Source organism: Thermobia domestica, chromosome 15 (assembly GCF_964235325.1).
Source record: "Thermobia domestica chromosome 15, izTheDome1.hap1.1, whole genome shotgun sequence".
Classification (NCBI taxonomy): domain Eukaryota; kingdom Metazoa; phylum Arthropoda; class Insecta; order Zygentoma; family Lepismatidae; genus Thermobia; species Thermobia domestica.
Window position 1 is genome coordinate 38,506,086 of NC_137468.1, and position 12,750 is coordinate 38,518,835.

Consider the following 12,750-nt stretch of genomic DNA (forward strand, 5'->3'; position numbering starts at 1 on the left):
CATTATTCTATGATAGAACTTAACATTTTAATTCATACGCCATTAAAATTTTTCATTTACGTGCAAATAGCTCCATTACCGATAGTATAATTATTTCAATTAAGCTACATAAACCACATAATATTTAAACACAAATGCCTTTATAGCATTATCAAAGAAACTATTTGGTTGCTTTCCCTATACAATTTTAAATTCCATAGCATACTCAAAGAACACAACATAAATACATTTGTTATTTGCGTTACATTTTTATATCCCACTTGTAAAATCACTAACTTGTATATTTATCAAGTAAACTATTATTAGATCAGCCCACAAATTTATTCACCTCAACAAAAATATTAAACATATGTGCTTTAAAATTTTATTAAGTCACTTTGACATTATTGTTGTTCCTACGACGAAGAACTCCCATCTTAAGTACGCAAGTGTGCTAACGTAGTGTACATCCTCGCACACTACGTACTATGCACTCGCAGACTTGTGAACTTGGACCTTTTGACGCACACTAGGTGACGTCATTTCCGGAAATAAGCGTACTTCGAATGCACACTTGTATCTTTTGGACACGGCCATAGAATGTTTTATTAATTTTGTCTGAACATGCACTCTCATTGGCTGAAGCATTATCGTAACGTATAAGCAGAGTCTATTAGAGTATGTTATCGTTCCAGTTCCCAAGGATGAGGTTCAAACGTTAACAAAGTCTACTGTAACGTAAAATGAAAGAAAATGCAAAAATGAAGACTAAGTGCACTTCTTTAAGCCCACTGTACAAAATAAAATGAATTTCCGTATGAAAAAATATATATATATATAGTGTGGAGGTCCAACGGCTAGTGCGATATGAAAAATTCCATTTTAGATTAACACCATCTATTTTGCAACAACTTCTGTTCTTCCATTTTTTCGTATCTGTTTACTCATAGCAGAGTTGGCCTATGACCCCGGACTTTTGATATACCCTGTATATCGATGTCTGTCATTTTTACTTTGACCAATGATAGTAGAGAAGCAAGTATAACCATCTTGAATAAAATTTCATTATAAGGAATTCAATTCATTAACACTGTTAATTTACAGTTGTTATGATATAATTTGGCAATGACTTTTCCACTTAAAATGTTGGTATAACAAGTACAGAAAAATTGAAATAAAATCGCCGTAATGACAACACAGAGCTAGAACAAGATGGTGGCAACTGGTTACAGCGAATTACATATTCTCGCCCAATAGTTTAAATAATTAAGTGATTCCGGGAGAAGATATAACAGCTAACATTTTCCCGTTCAATTCTATAATTAAAGCTCAGTCAATTAAAATATTGTTAATAGAAAAAAATGAAACATTAACCCCTTGCGTTCCGGGTTCATTTTCCTATGTCCGTGCTGTAATACCAGGTTTTATTATTACTGTTAAAATACTGTCTAGACCGTTATATAGGGAAGACTTATTATATAAAGTTCAATGAATATCATTTTTTGCATAATCGCACACACACACAATTATATATATCAAACTGTTCCTTTTTGGATAAATTATACACCCCCACACAAAGACACACACTGAATAAGCATGTACACACGCAATCGCGCAGGAGAGCATTCACTTTATTGATTATATTCCATTGTTGAATATTTGGGCTGAAAAAGGAAATTTTGATGTTCTGAAGGGATTTTATGTGGCTTCATGTTGGCAACACTAATCGGAGATGAGTAAAGTGCTGTCACCTGAGGAAAAACAGTAGAATTAACTCGTTCCGCTAAAAAATTTCATCACCTTCAGGGTTAATACGACCCTTAAAAAAGGATAAGTTTTCTTGACATCTCCCATGGATGTGATTGGAACGCAAGGGGTTAAGGCAAACAAATTATATATCATAGAATTTCTGTAAAGATGAGATCTTTAAACATTTTACGAAAATTATAATTATTATTATTATTATTATTACAAAACTAACACATAAATAGAAGTACTTCTTAAAATAAATAAACTTGAAAATCTTACCTCTTCCGGATTTGTTCGTGTCTCACATTCACAAACTCCACAGATGCAAGTGCCCCGACCATTACAATCTACGGTGCTTGTATTAAACTGACGACAACCTGCAGTTAAATCTTTGTCACCCTGTATGTTCTCACTATCACATTCGCATCTCCTTCCGAAGTACCTGTCATCGCATTCACAGACGCCACACATGTAAGTGCCTTGATTTGAACACTTAGGTGAATGTCTTTCGAACAACTGGAAAATATCGATAAATACTTAATCACCATCACTATCACGTATTTACATATTAAGAAAGTTAATAACCAGAATAAAACACTCATAATTAAGTTTTCAGCTTGGGAAATATAAAGGTTCAACGATGCAGAAACATGTAAAGCACAGGCCGTGGTGTTGCAAACTGTAGAAAATTCACAAGATTCAGCCAGGACAACGTCGGTTCTCCCCATTTAACTTAATATAGTGTCCATAGTTTGCAGCACTGATCCGCCAGACTTTACTATATTTTTTCTTTCTTACTAGTACTTTTACATTTTGTATTACTTAATATATAGTCCCATTTCAGGACAATACATTTTATTGTAAGTTGGCAACACTGTTTCACGGATGGCAAAACTATTTATGCATTTCGTTACTACTCTTTTTGTCGTTATTACGTTCCTAATGTTTCACTCCTATTGCTCTACTCATTTTCAAGATTATCAATTTCAAGCGGCATACTGCCCATTATATGCTATTTTTGACTTTTCAAGTTCCAGGACCCCTAGCTCCTCTCCCCATCGTTCATAGCACACTAAACTTTGGTGATCTCCATATCTTATCATGCTCCATCAGATGCGCTATATTTGCAATAGATTTGTGAGACAACCACTCTGATCCTATCTTGTTAGGAGTATAGTGACAATATTTTTCCTGCATAAAGATAACGTGACTTACATCATATAGTAAACAGCTTCTGTTAAATCATTTTATTGAAGAATCTTAGAGGACGCAAACAATTTAAACTTTGGATTCGAATGAATGTACGGGTATTACAAAAAGTTCATAGTTTTGAATCAAAAGATATTACTCACAATAGGCGAGTGAATCAATGTAAGTTCTTAATTTGGATCAGACTAACATTATCTAAAAAACAATTCTTACAAATTCTCAAGGTTTATTTCATGTTGGTACTTATCTTGCTCACTTAAAATGTGTCATTACAAGCAAAGAAAATACTGTGAGTTTAAAGTAGTGGTGTTTCTTGTAGACATGTTTTCAAGATAGTATGGATGAGTTTGTTATTCGCTGCCAGCCGAGAGAATCAAATGCTCAAACCAATGATCCACAAGTGAGCAACATGAACAATCACTGTGAAATACCTAGCATTGAAGATCCAGTAGATAATATTTAGAGCAAGTTGTCAAGTGCAAAAGCTACAACCTCGAATTGCATTGCACAAACGATAAATCTTGGGAAGGAAAGACCTGCTTAGCTCAATTTACTAAGTACCTCAAAACAAAGTTCGGTGAAAAAGAAACGTAATTTCCGAAGTCAGTGATTTCACACAAGACCTTGGTTAGAATATTCCGTTTTAAGGGACCAAGCATTCTACTATAATTTTAGGAATCACTCCCCTCTAGCGTCGTTAATTGCATCTCATGCATTTTATGGTTTCAATGCCAGAATCTTAGAATTTTAAAGTAACCCATCTATTAATAGTCTGAATTCAGTTTTACAATAAGATTATGCATCATTAATTGATTGAAACAGTACTACTTACGGTGTTTCCTGGTCGTTCACAAGCACAGTCACAGAGCATCTCTAAATCAACAATGAGAGATTCATTGATTCCAACAGGGTATATCTGGAATAACTGCTTCCAATCTTGTCTCCTTTTCGGACAACTCTCAACCTACCGGGGAAAAATATCACATTTTTAGTTAGTTAACTAAGAATTATCATCGTATTGCTCATTTACGACATGAGAAAACATATTATTTTATAAATAAACCTATTTTTACATCAAATAGTTCATTTACGAAAGTAGACAGATCAATCAAGAATTGTTGGTATTTATTACTGGGACAATAATATTCTTTGTTTTGTAAATATGGAGAGAAAAAACAATATATCATATGCTAAAACTTACAAACATTAACTTAAGTTGTGTTAACACAAGAATTGAAATAAAATATACGAATTCCCTTATACAGTGCGTAAAAGTAACCCATTAAACAAAATAATTTAAAAGATTTCGATTTCTAGAAAATTAGGACAGAAGTTAGAAAAACACCATTGACACCTTCACCGTTGTCATCAACCACTGAAGAACAACCACAAAATGTGTCTTTTGTGAAGTTGCAAGATGTATTTAGTTCTGAATGTAACATTTAATTTTCATACACCCTATCCCTAGTAAAAACCCTTTCTTACCAAAGTTTGACGATGATGATAGGTATCAACGAAAATTCGAGTTTAGTACAGAGTATTTCAAATTGACCTGAAAATTTCAACTCCTTATAGTTTATTACTATTATTATTAATTGTACAAATTACTTAAATTTCACATGTAACTTTCCAAGTTTTAGTGGTAGAAATTGTGAGTAACTCGCAAATGCTAAATGTAATCTACCTTTGTTACCCTGCATACATCAATTCAGTAATTCAATTCCTCCTGGGCCCATTTCAGTACGTTTCTATCAACAGTTTACATTGCTGCACTTTGTGCTTTCGAAGTTCCCTACTAGCTCTCGCTATAGACTTTCGAGGGCTGCATTGAAAACAAGCTAGAATTCTCTCGACACCTTCCTCACACGCAGAAGGCCTAGCAACCCTTGCAAATGCATCCTGTTGCTTTGGATTATTGATACCAAGTGTGAATGGAGTTCTTTGGTGGTGGTTCTTTACGAAATTTTGTACAAAATTCAACGTCAAACACTTAACAACAAACCAACTAATGTGAAATTATAGGATGCAAAATACATTTTCTGTACCACACGGAGCCATCTTGCAACTTGTCACTGTCATCTGGCGAAAAAATTTCATACTATGACTATACCAAGCCTCGAGGACGGTCAAAAGCATTGCAATACAATCTTAATCCTTGATGGAACTTCAATGCTCGTGGTACGATTTCTTATCGCTCATATCATTTTGAAACACACTAATTATTTAAACTATTAGCTATAATGATTTGGAAGAGCGGTTCGAAACATTTTCTTCCTAACAGGGTTGGCAAAAGCCATGGTTTTTATTGAAAAAAAAAAGTTTCTTTTTTTGCTTAAACCCGGTTTTTTGGTTTAAATAATTTGCTCTATGTATTTATATCACATATGAACAGAAATAAGGTTGTTTCGCCTTGGTGTTAGTGTGCAACAACCGGGTTATGCCGGAAGGGGTCACATAAGCTTAAAGCGGAATCCAAACAGCTTCTCGGCTTACATCCAAGAGAAATTGTCCTCCATTTGAACTCGAAACCGGGACTAATTGGCCACAAATGCGATACGTCTGCCGACCCCCTCACGAAGGACTCCTGATAAAAATACGTTGACTGATCTTTACATATTTGTTAATATAGTCGTCAAGAGTCATTAGGACAGAAGGACAAAAAGATAAACAATTGCACAAATTACACAAGCAAAACCATTATACAGAATTACATATGGACAATTTCAAAGTACTACAGAGTACAGAAGAACTAATTTTGTCCAAGTCAGTTCACTACGACTTTTATTAGTTCAAGTTAAAGAAATATAACGACTTACTTTGCATATCAGTAAGAAAAGTGAATACGAATATTTGAGCCCACTTTGGCTCTGGCCCATTTATATATAAATAGTTACCAAAGATTCTTGTTATTTCAATAATTGCCTCCAGTGGGTTTTGTATGACCCCCTCCCCAAAAAAGTATGGCATTTCGATCTATTTTATCAATAGTAAACATTATTAAAACGAAACAATGTTTAGAATTTTCCTTTTGTTGCATAACAATAATAACAAACTCTAAAAAAAATCACAAAAGAAACATCCATAAAGTTACATAAAAAAGTTGCTTTTGTAATATAATCTCTGAGTAAAGAATGGGGAATTTAGGTCAATATAGTACGAATAATACACGGGAGTGAAACGTGATAACCCACAAATGTGTGTTCATCAAGATTTTACGAATAGTTACACTTTTACGAACATTTTTCATTTTTTGGTTTAAACCAGTTGGTTTTTTTGAAAAAAAAAAAGAAAAAAAAAGCGGGTTTAAGCCATGGTTTAAACCAGCCAACCCTGCTTTCTAATGACCACAGTCTGTGTGTGTTTTAAAAATACATATATATATGAGTGTGAAATGTTAAAGGAACAATAATACTGAATCATTTTTCCCCTGCTTCCCCAGTGAATCTGGAGTTACATTACCTCTATCTTTGCTGTAAATTTCACTACAGTGCCAACTTTCAATCCATCACATTTATTCGTCTGTTTCATTGGTCCACCTAAACAATTGGAGAAATAGGTCACCTTCACTGAACCAGTAGCGTTGTCCTTGATTTCCACAGATGATGAAATTCTCTAAAAGAAAAAAAGCAAGACGTATATAAAAACAGTTTTCTTTGGATCTTGCAACATTCAGGGGTAAAAGTGAGGGGGAACACGGGAAGACGTCCCCCACCTCGAAAAATATGTACGGCGTCCTCCCAGTTCCTAAAAAAAATTACAATGGGCAAAGATAGGCAGCGGGAACGGCGTGAATCATGCCGCTACCTACCGTCCCCTTACCTTTTTAGATCCACTTTTATCCCTGGCTACATGAGCTAAATTATATTTGCATTGATTGGACGACATAATGTGAATACTTAGTAAATGAACGAACTATTTTTCTAACAGAGAGCAAATGTAGTTTTGGCACGTTTAAATTGACCGATATCTTCCCAGAAATGGACACACACAATGTCTGTGAAGTTTAATGAATGGAGTATGTTCAAAACTAAAATTCCCACCACTGCAGCCCATTAAAGGCTGTTGCGGCCAGACAGCATTCAGTAGGGTAATTTCAAGTTAAAACAGCAAGTAAATATTGATCTTTCATCCCTACACCTTAAATACAAGTAGTTCCTCCAATTTTCTCATGATGGTGATTCAACACTAAATTTTCTACCCCTCAACAGGAATCAAACTCAGAAACACATGCGGTAGTCATTCGCACTTGAGCCAATGGAATGTCACCATTCTTCAGGAAGAAACTGCTTCAATACCTCTTCGTGGCTAAATGACTAACGCGTATGCTTTTTGTGCGCGTGGTCCAGGATTCGATTCCTGGTGAGGATATGCGCATCTGATTCAAATCTGAATACCAGTTCGGATCCCACTTTAAACAGTAGATTCCATCTTATATAGTCTCGATATTGAAACAGACAGGTTAAGTACAATCAACTAAACTGCTCCGGTACCTTCAGAAATGCTGAATGAAGTTAATGGGGCTTTTATCTTACTTCAATTCCATGCAGCATTCTGATAATACTAATAGTGAGAAAATAAACTATAAACTTATCCTCATATTTATTAAATTACAATCGGATATTCATACCCCATAAAAAGAATATGCCACTTCTAAAATTCGTAGTTTCTGGACATAAAATAATAATAATCTTGAAAAGCACAACTCGGATAGAATAAAGCGGCAACGTTTTTTTCAGTGTATTTTTAAATATGCCATCCTCTTCTAGGAAACAGTGCTTGCACCCTTAAATAGAATAGTAACCTCAAATGGTCTCAAGTTCTTGTCAGATATGACGCCAACTCCCAATAGAAACCATTTTGTTCATCTTTATAACATTTGCCGCACCAATTAAGATGAACAATGTTGTTAAAATAGCAGTTAAAAAATAACAATTCAAATCATTACTTACATCATACTGATCCTTCACCAGTTCGACGACATTCGACGAATCGTTGGTTAATCTCCCTGCAGTTGCTCCCTCAATATGATCCTTCAAACGATCATAAATATAGAACTGTTCCGCAGTTACAGCGAAGATTACATTAATTGCATGCTCTTTAACTTTCAGATTTATCTGGGATACCGAGGGATAATCCTGCAGTGTCGAATGTGTATATTCGTTATTACTCATGTGGCATCTTCCATCGTTTGGTTTTATAATTCCGCCGAGCTGAAACGTGAAAAAACAGAATTAAGAAATAATAATAATAATAATAATAATAATAATAATAATAATAATAATAATAATAATAATAATAATAATAATAATAAATGTACAGGTGTTATACAACTTTGGATAAGGCTGCTTTCGACGCACCTACAACATAAATTAAGAAACTTTTTATGTTCTTAAGAAAAAATACATCATAGCAGAAATAACTAGTAAAATACGTTTAAAGAAGAAAGTTATGGCTAGTTATTCTCAGACTGAGGGAATCCTCGTACCACGTGTGGAATTGATGCAAACAGAGCGCGTGTGTCTGTTATTTAAAAAAGCTGTAGAAGTTTATACAAGAAATGACCTTTAAAATAGCATTTTGTTATTAATATCGCTTTTCCAGTTTGAACAGAGAACTGATTCCAGGACATTTTATTTAAAAAAATAAAATAAAAAATACATTTTGCATCCCGTTTGAACTTTTCTCAAAACACGAGTCGATGTTATATTTATATAAAGACGTTTAATTATCCTATGATAATGATAAATCTTAATCTTGAAATAAAAATGATTTCGCTCTAAAAATGTCATCATTCCGGTTACAACAGTGAGCTATCGATTTTTTTCGCTTGTCTTCGATTTAGTAGCGAATAGACGTGATTGACATAGTCCAGCGAGGTTGAAAATAGTCTAAAAAAGATTTTAAGTTTTTCAATATTAGGTAAGAACTTTTGTTTCCTAGTCAGAAAATACAATTGTCTTTTCAGTGAGCAATAAATACAAAATAGGTATATGACACACAAGATGTCATATGATTTTTATTAAAAGTAACAACTGAAATGCGCGTGCTTTCTGATAAATGGTAGCCAACCGTCAGTAGTATTGTTTTATACAGCAGTATAATGATACTATTTTTAAGGTCTTATCATAATGCTTTCGCATAAAATCACCCAGATTCTTATACAAACTACTATTTGAAGATATTGATTTGAAAAAAGGAAAAAAAAAGTACCTTTCCATCTCCAGCATAATGAAAGCCAGCGTCGGTGGAGAACACAAGCAGACGTCGTGCCTTATCTCTCCATCCAATGTCATTCCTGCAAACCACTGCTTGCATAATTGCATCAAAGCCACCCTCGGGAGCATCTAAATTACCTGACACAGCAGCTCTGCTTACTTTATACTGAGTAAGACATAATAGATTACATTAATAATCCTCAAGACATGATAAATATTTGAAGAAAAGTATGTTACTTCTTTACTAAACAATTGACTATGAGCAAGAACTATTATCACAATACACAACACACAGTTTACAGTTATAACAACTCTTACAACAAACGTGCTACGATGACGTTAAATAAACCTCCAACGAAACGCTACCAATTAGTTAATTTGGATAAAACAACAATTTAAACTTGGCAAAACTCCCTTCTAATTAGCAAAACGACACACAATTTTTACTACCTATACTGTCACGGCTAGTTCCCAGTATGTAATCTTCTTAAGAAAATTTTAGAGGCATAAATCTTTTACAAGATGCGAAATATACTTTATTCTTAATGCATTTTGTATTATCAACACCACAGAACCTGAATTAGATAAATATTCCCTCCTCTCGCATATTTTCTTCCTATTTTTTTTTCTATGGTTTTGTTTTGCGTTCATATGTAACATAAACGGACGGGACTTGGTATTAACGTGGGATCAGAAGTATGACCTGGGGCTTAAATCCAGTGTAGTTGACGGGTGCAGAGTCCATTGTGCGAGATCAATCTGCACAGTATAAGCTGTTCCTATCGCGCTATCTCGCTTCCAGGAGGGCTGGGATACAGAACCACGCCACTGACCATGGCTCTAGATGTTTGGCAAACAACTTTGAAATTGCAAAATCTTCCTTGTAACTTATTCCTTCTGAAATAGAATTCTCTTCTTGATTTTCGTGAGGTAAAATTTGCGAAAATACTAAGTTTCCCTGTTGCAGAAAAAGTCGTCTTTCATTGATTTTTTTTTTAAAGTAAAACAACTTTACTGCATCTTCATTTGCTTTCTTATCCCCCAAAGTAACGTTAATATGTTTGTTTCTTTTTTTTTTCTGTTGTAAATAGGAATACCAGGGTGTCTACTCAAATTCCAAAAATGAAATTTCGTGACCTTTTCTTTCCGAAAATCATAAAATTTATTAACATTCTGAAGAGCGAATTTGGGTGCAAATTGGGCCAAATTTTCATGCATGCGATAGAAACATGCTTTGCTTGCGATTTGGTAGGGTCTAAAGCCGAAAATAGATATTTTTTTGGTGGTGAATTTTGACGTTTTATAAAACAAAATTTTCCAATCTATACCATATTTCTTTAGATTAAAAAAAAATGTGACCTAAAAGCTAAATTTCGTGACTTTTTCTTGACTTTCATGATCATTTTCTGATTTCGTGACTTTCGTGACCGATAGACACCCTGAATAAGGCAAGTCTTTTCGAATGTCTGACTACATCGAACCCCAACTTTGATGAGCCTCTAACTTAGGAATTAAGAGAGATCCGTAGTTTAGTGCTTAGAGCGATCAACTGACGTCCGCATAATTCCGGGTTTGATTCCCGGTCAGTGCATCCCGATTTTCGACGTCCATCCAGCGCTAAGAGGCAAACTAAGGAGTCGTGTGAATAAAAGACGTGCCGCCTACCAGGTCACGAAAGCTCGTGATACGACTGTTAGAGACAATAGTTTTGCAACGCGATTACCACGTGCTCGTCGTCAGGCTAGCGTAGTTCAGACAGTCGCTAAGAGATGGCGTTACAGTAGCTCACGTCCGGAAAGTGGATATAATAACTCGGGAACTGAAGATCTACAAACCACAATATTTCACAAGCTTGTGTAACAGATCAATATCTACCATCATGTCAGGTTTGATCCAGATCAGGTTGAGTTCGGCTGAACTACGAGGTGCGTTCGAAAAGTAACCTCCGATCGGCTTGTAGTGGGGGCAGCACTACCATCTTTGCACAGACGTGCGCCGTAGATCAATCTGCATCAAGCCGCGATAGAGTTAAGCTTGTCTGATCACTAGTTCCACTTTTGTAGCGTCTCAAAATGTGTGCTACATCAGAAAACTCCGCCAAGTGCAGCTATTCATCAGGAACTTTGTACCGTGTATGGACCAAGTGTGATGAGTGACGGAGTTTGTTCGTGAATGGGTTCACTTACTTAAAAATGGACTAACATTCATGACGAAGAGAGGAGTGGCAGGTTATCAGTGGCCACTGCTAACTCGTTCAGAAAATTGATGGCAAGGTAAAGTTCGAGAAATTTGTCGTTTCACAATCTCGGAGCCTTCCGATGAATTTCCACAAATTATGATAAGATTATCATCTCTTCATGCATATGAAGAAGTGGTTTGGATCTCAGCGTTTTGATGATGAGGAGCTGAAAGATGCGGTCACAGGATGGCTCAAGGCACAGGCGAGATATTTTTATGTTGATGGAATTTCTAAGCTAGTGCAGAGATAAGTGCTAAGTGCTTGAATGTTTATGGAAACCATGTTGAAAAATAAAGCAAAGTAGTAGTTTTCAGATGTATATAATATTTTTTTTTCTTATTTACTTTTGTGTTTTCTTTTTTAACCAACCGCAGGTTACTTTCCGAACGGCCCTCGTAGTACACTATATAGCAGCGTTTCCCAACCTTTTTCAACTTGCGGCACATTACAGGTGTTACTTGGATTCTCGCGGCACACCCATAGATATTTGTAAATATAAAACACAATGGTATTTTGTCTGTGATTATTGATCTCTTTCTCACAGAGAAGAAAGCTCTATCACTGATTTTTCCCTTTGGTAAATCATTATGCTTATTTTTCATTCTAATTTAAAAATAGAAAACAATTGCAATGAAATATTGGACTCAGGGTTTTAAAAATACGCTTCCTTTTTAAAAACTTACTAAGAAGGAAGATAACTAAATAACGAACGAACATACAAATCTCTTTTACTTTTAAAAGACAAATGTAGGTAATTTGTCGAAAGGATTGAATGATATTTTAAATTTTCAAGTTACGAAATAGTCTGCAACAATAAAGAAGCAATAATGGTCATAACAATGATAACAAATACTTTTTTCAACATTAGAAATGTATAAAACAGTATGAAACTTAAAATTGTAGATTCATAGTAGAGGTTCATAATAATGTGAAATACAAATATACATTTTTCCCTACGTTTTGCAATTTGATTGCTATAAAATTAATAATTTTGTTTCGATTTCTCACGGCACACCAGCGACTCATACACGGCACACCACTGTGCCGCGGCACACCGGTTGGGAAACGCTGCTATATAGTGTCCTTGTGAATTTTCTTTTTAAATATCAAATGAAAGACGAAAAAGGGAAATACGACAGTAAATACGGTATGTAACTGAAGTTCGCCATAATCTGTATTGTCAGCAGGTGAATGTTGATAATACACAATGTATTAAGAATATGATATGTATCACTTGAAAGGAATTATGCCTCTCTAATTTTCTTACGGAAACAATATACTATTACGTATCCTTAGGGGAGGGAGGGGGAATGCACCGCCATTAACAAAAACAATGAAAAAACACACTTGCAAGTAATT

The 12,750-nt window shown here is 34.9% G+C and overlaps 1 protein-coding gene across 2 annotated transcripts in view; it reads right to left on the reverse strand.

Annotated features, from left to right (window-relative positions):
* The window catches only part of mys (position-specific antigen beta subunit myospheroid), a 110,247-nt gene that overhangs the window by 21,799 nt on the left and 75,698 nt on the right, over window positions 1-12,750 (reverse strand). For both annotated transcript variants that reach the window (XM_081739607.1, XM_081739606.1), the window contains exons 6-10: window positions 9,148-9,318; window positions 7,887-8,147; window positions 6,397-6,549; window positions 3,770-3,901; window positions 2,008-2,244 (exon numbers count right to left, since the gene is read on the reverse strand). In XM_081739607.1, the coding sequence (XP_081595733.1) occupies window positions 2,008-2,244; window positions 3,770-3,901; window positions 6,397-6,549; window positions 7,887-8,147; window positions 9,148-9,318 (954 nt within the window). The remainder of the gene's footprint in view (window positions 1-2,007; window positions 2,245-3,769; window positions 3,902-6,396; window positions 6,550-7,886; window positions 8,148-9,147; window positions 9,319-12,750) is intronic.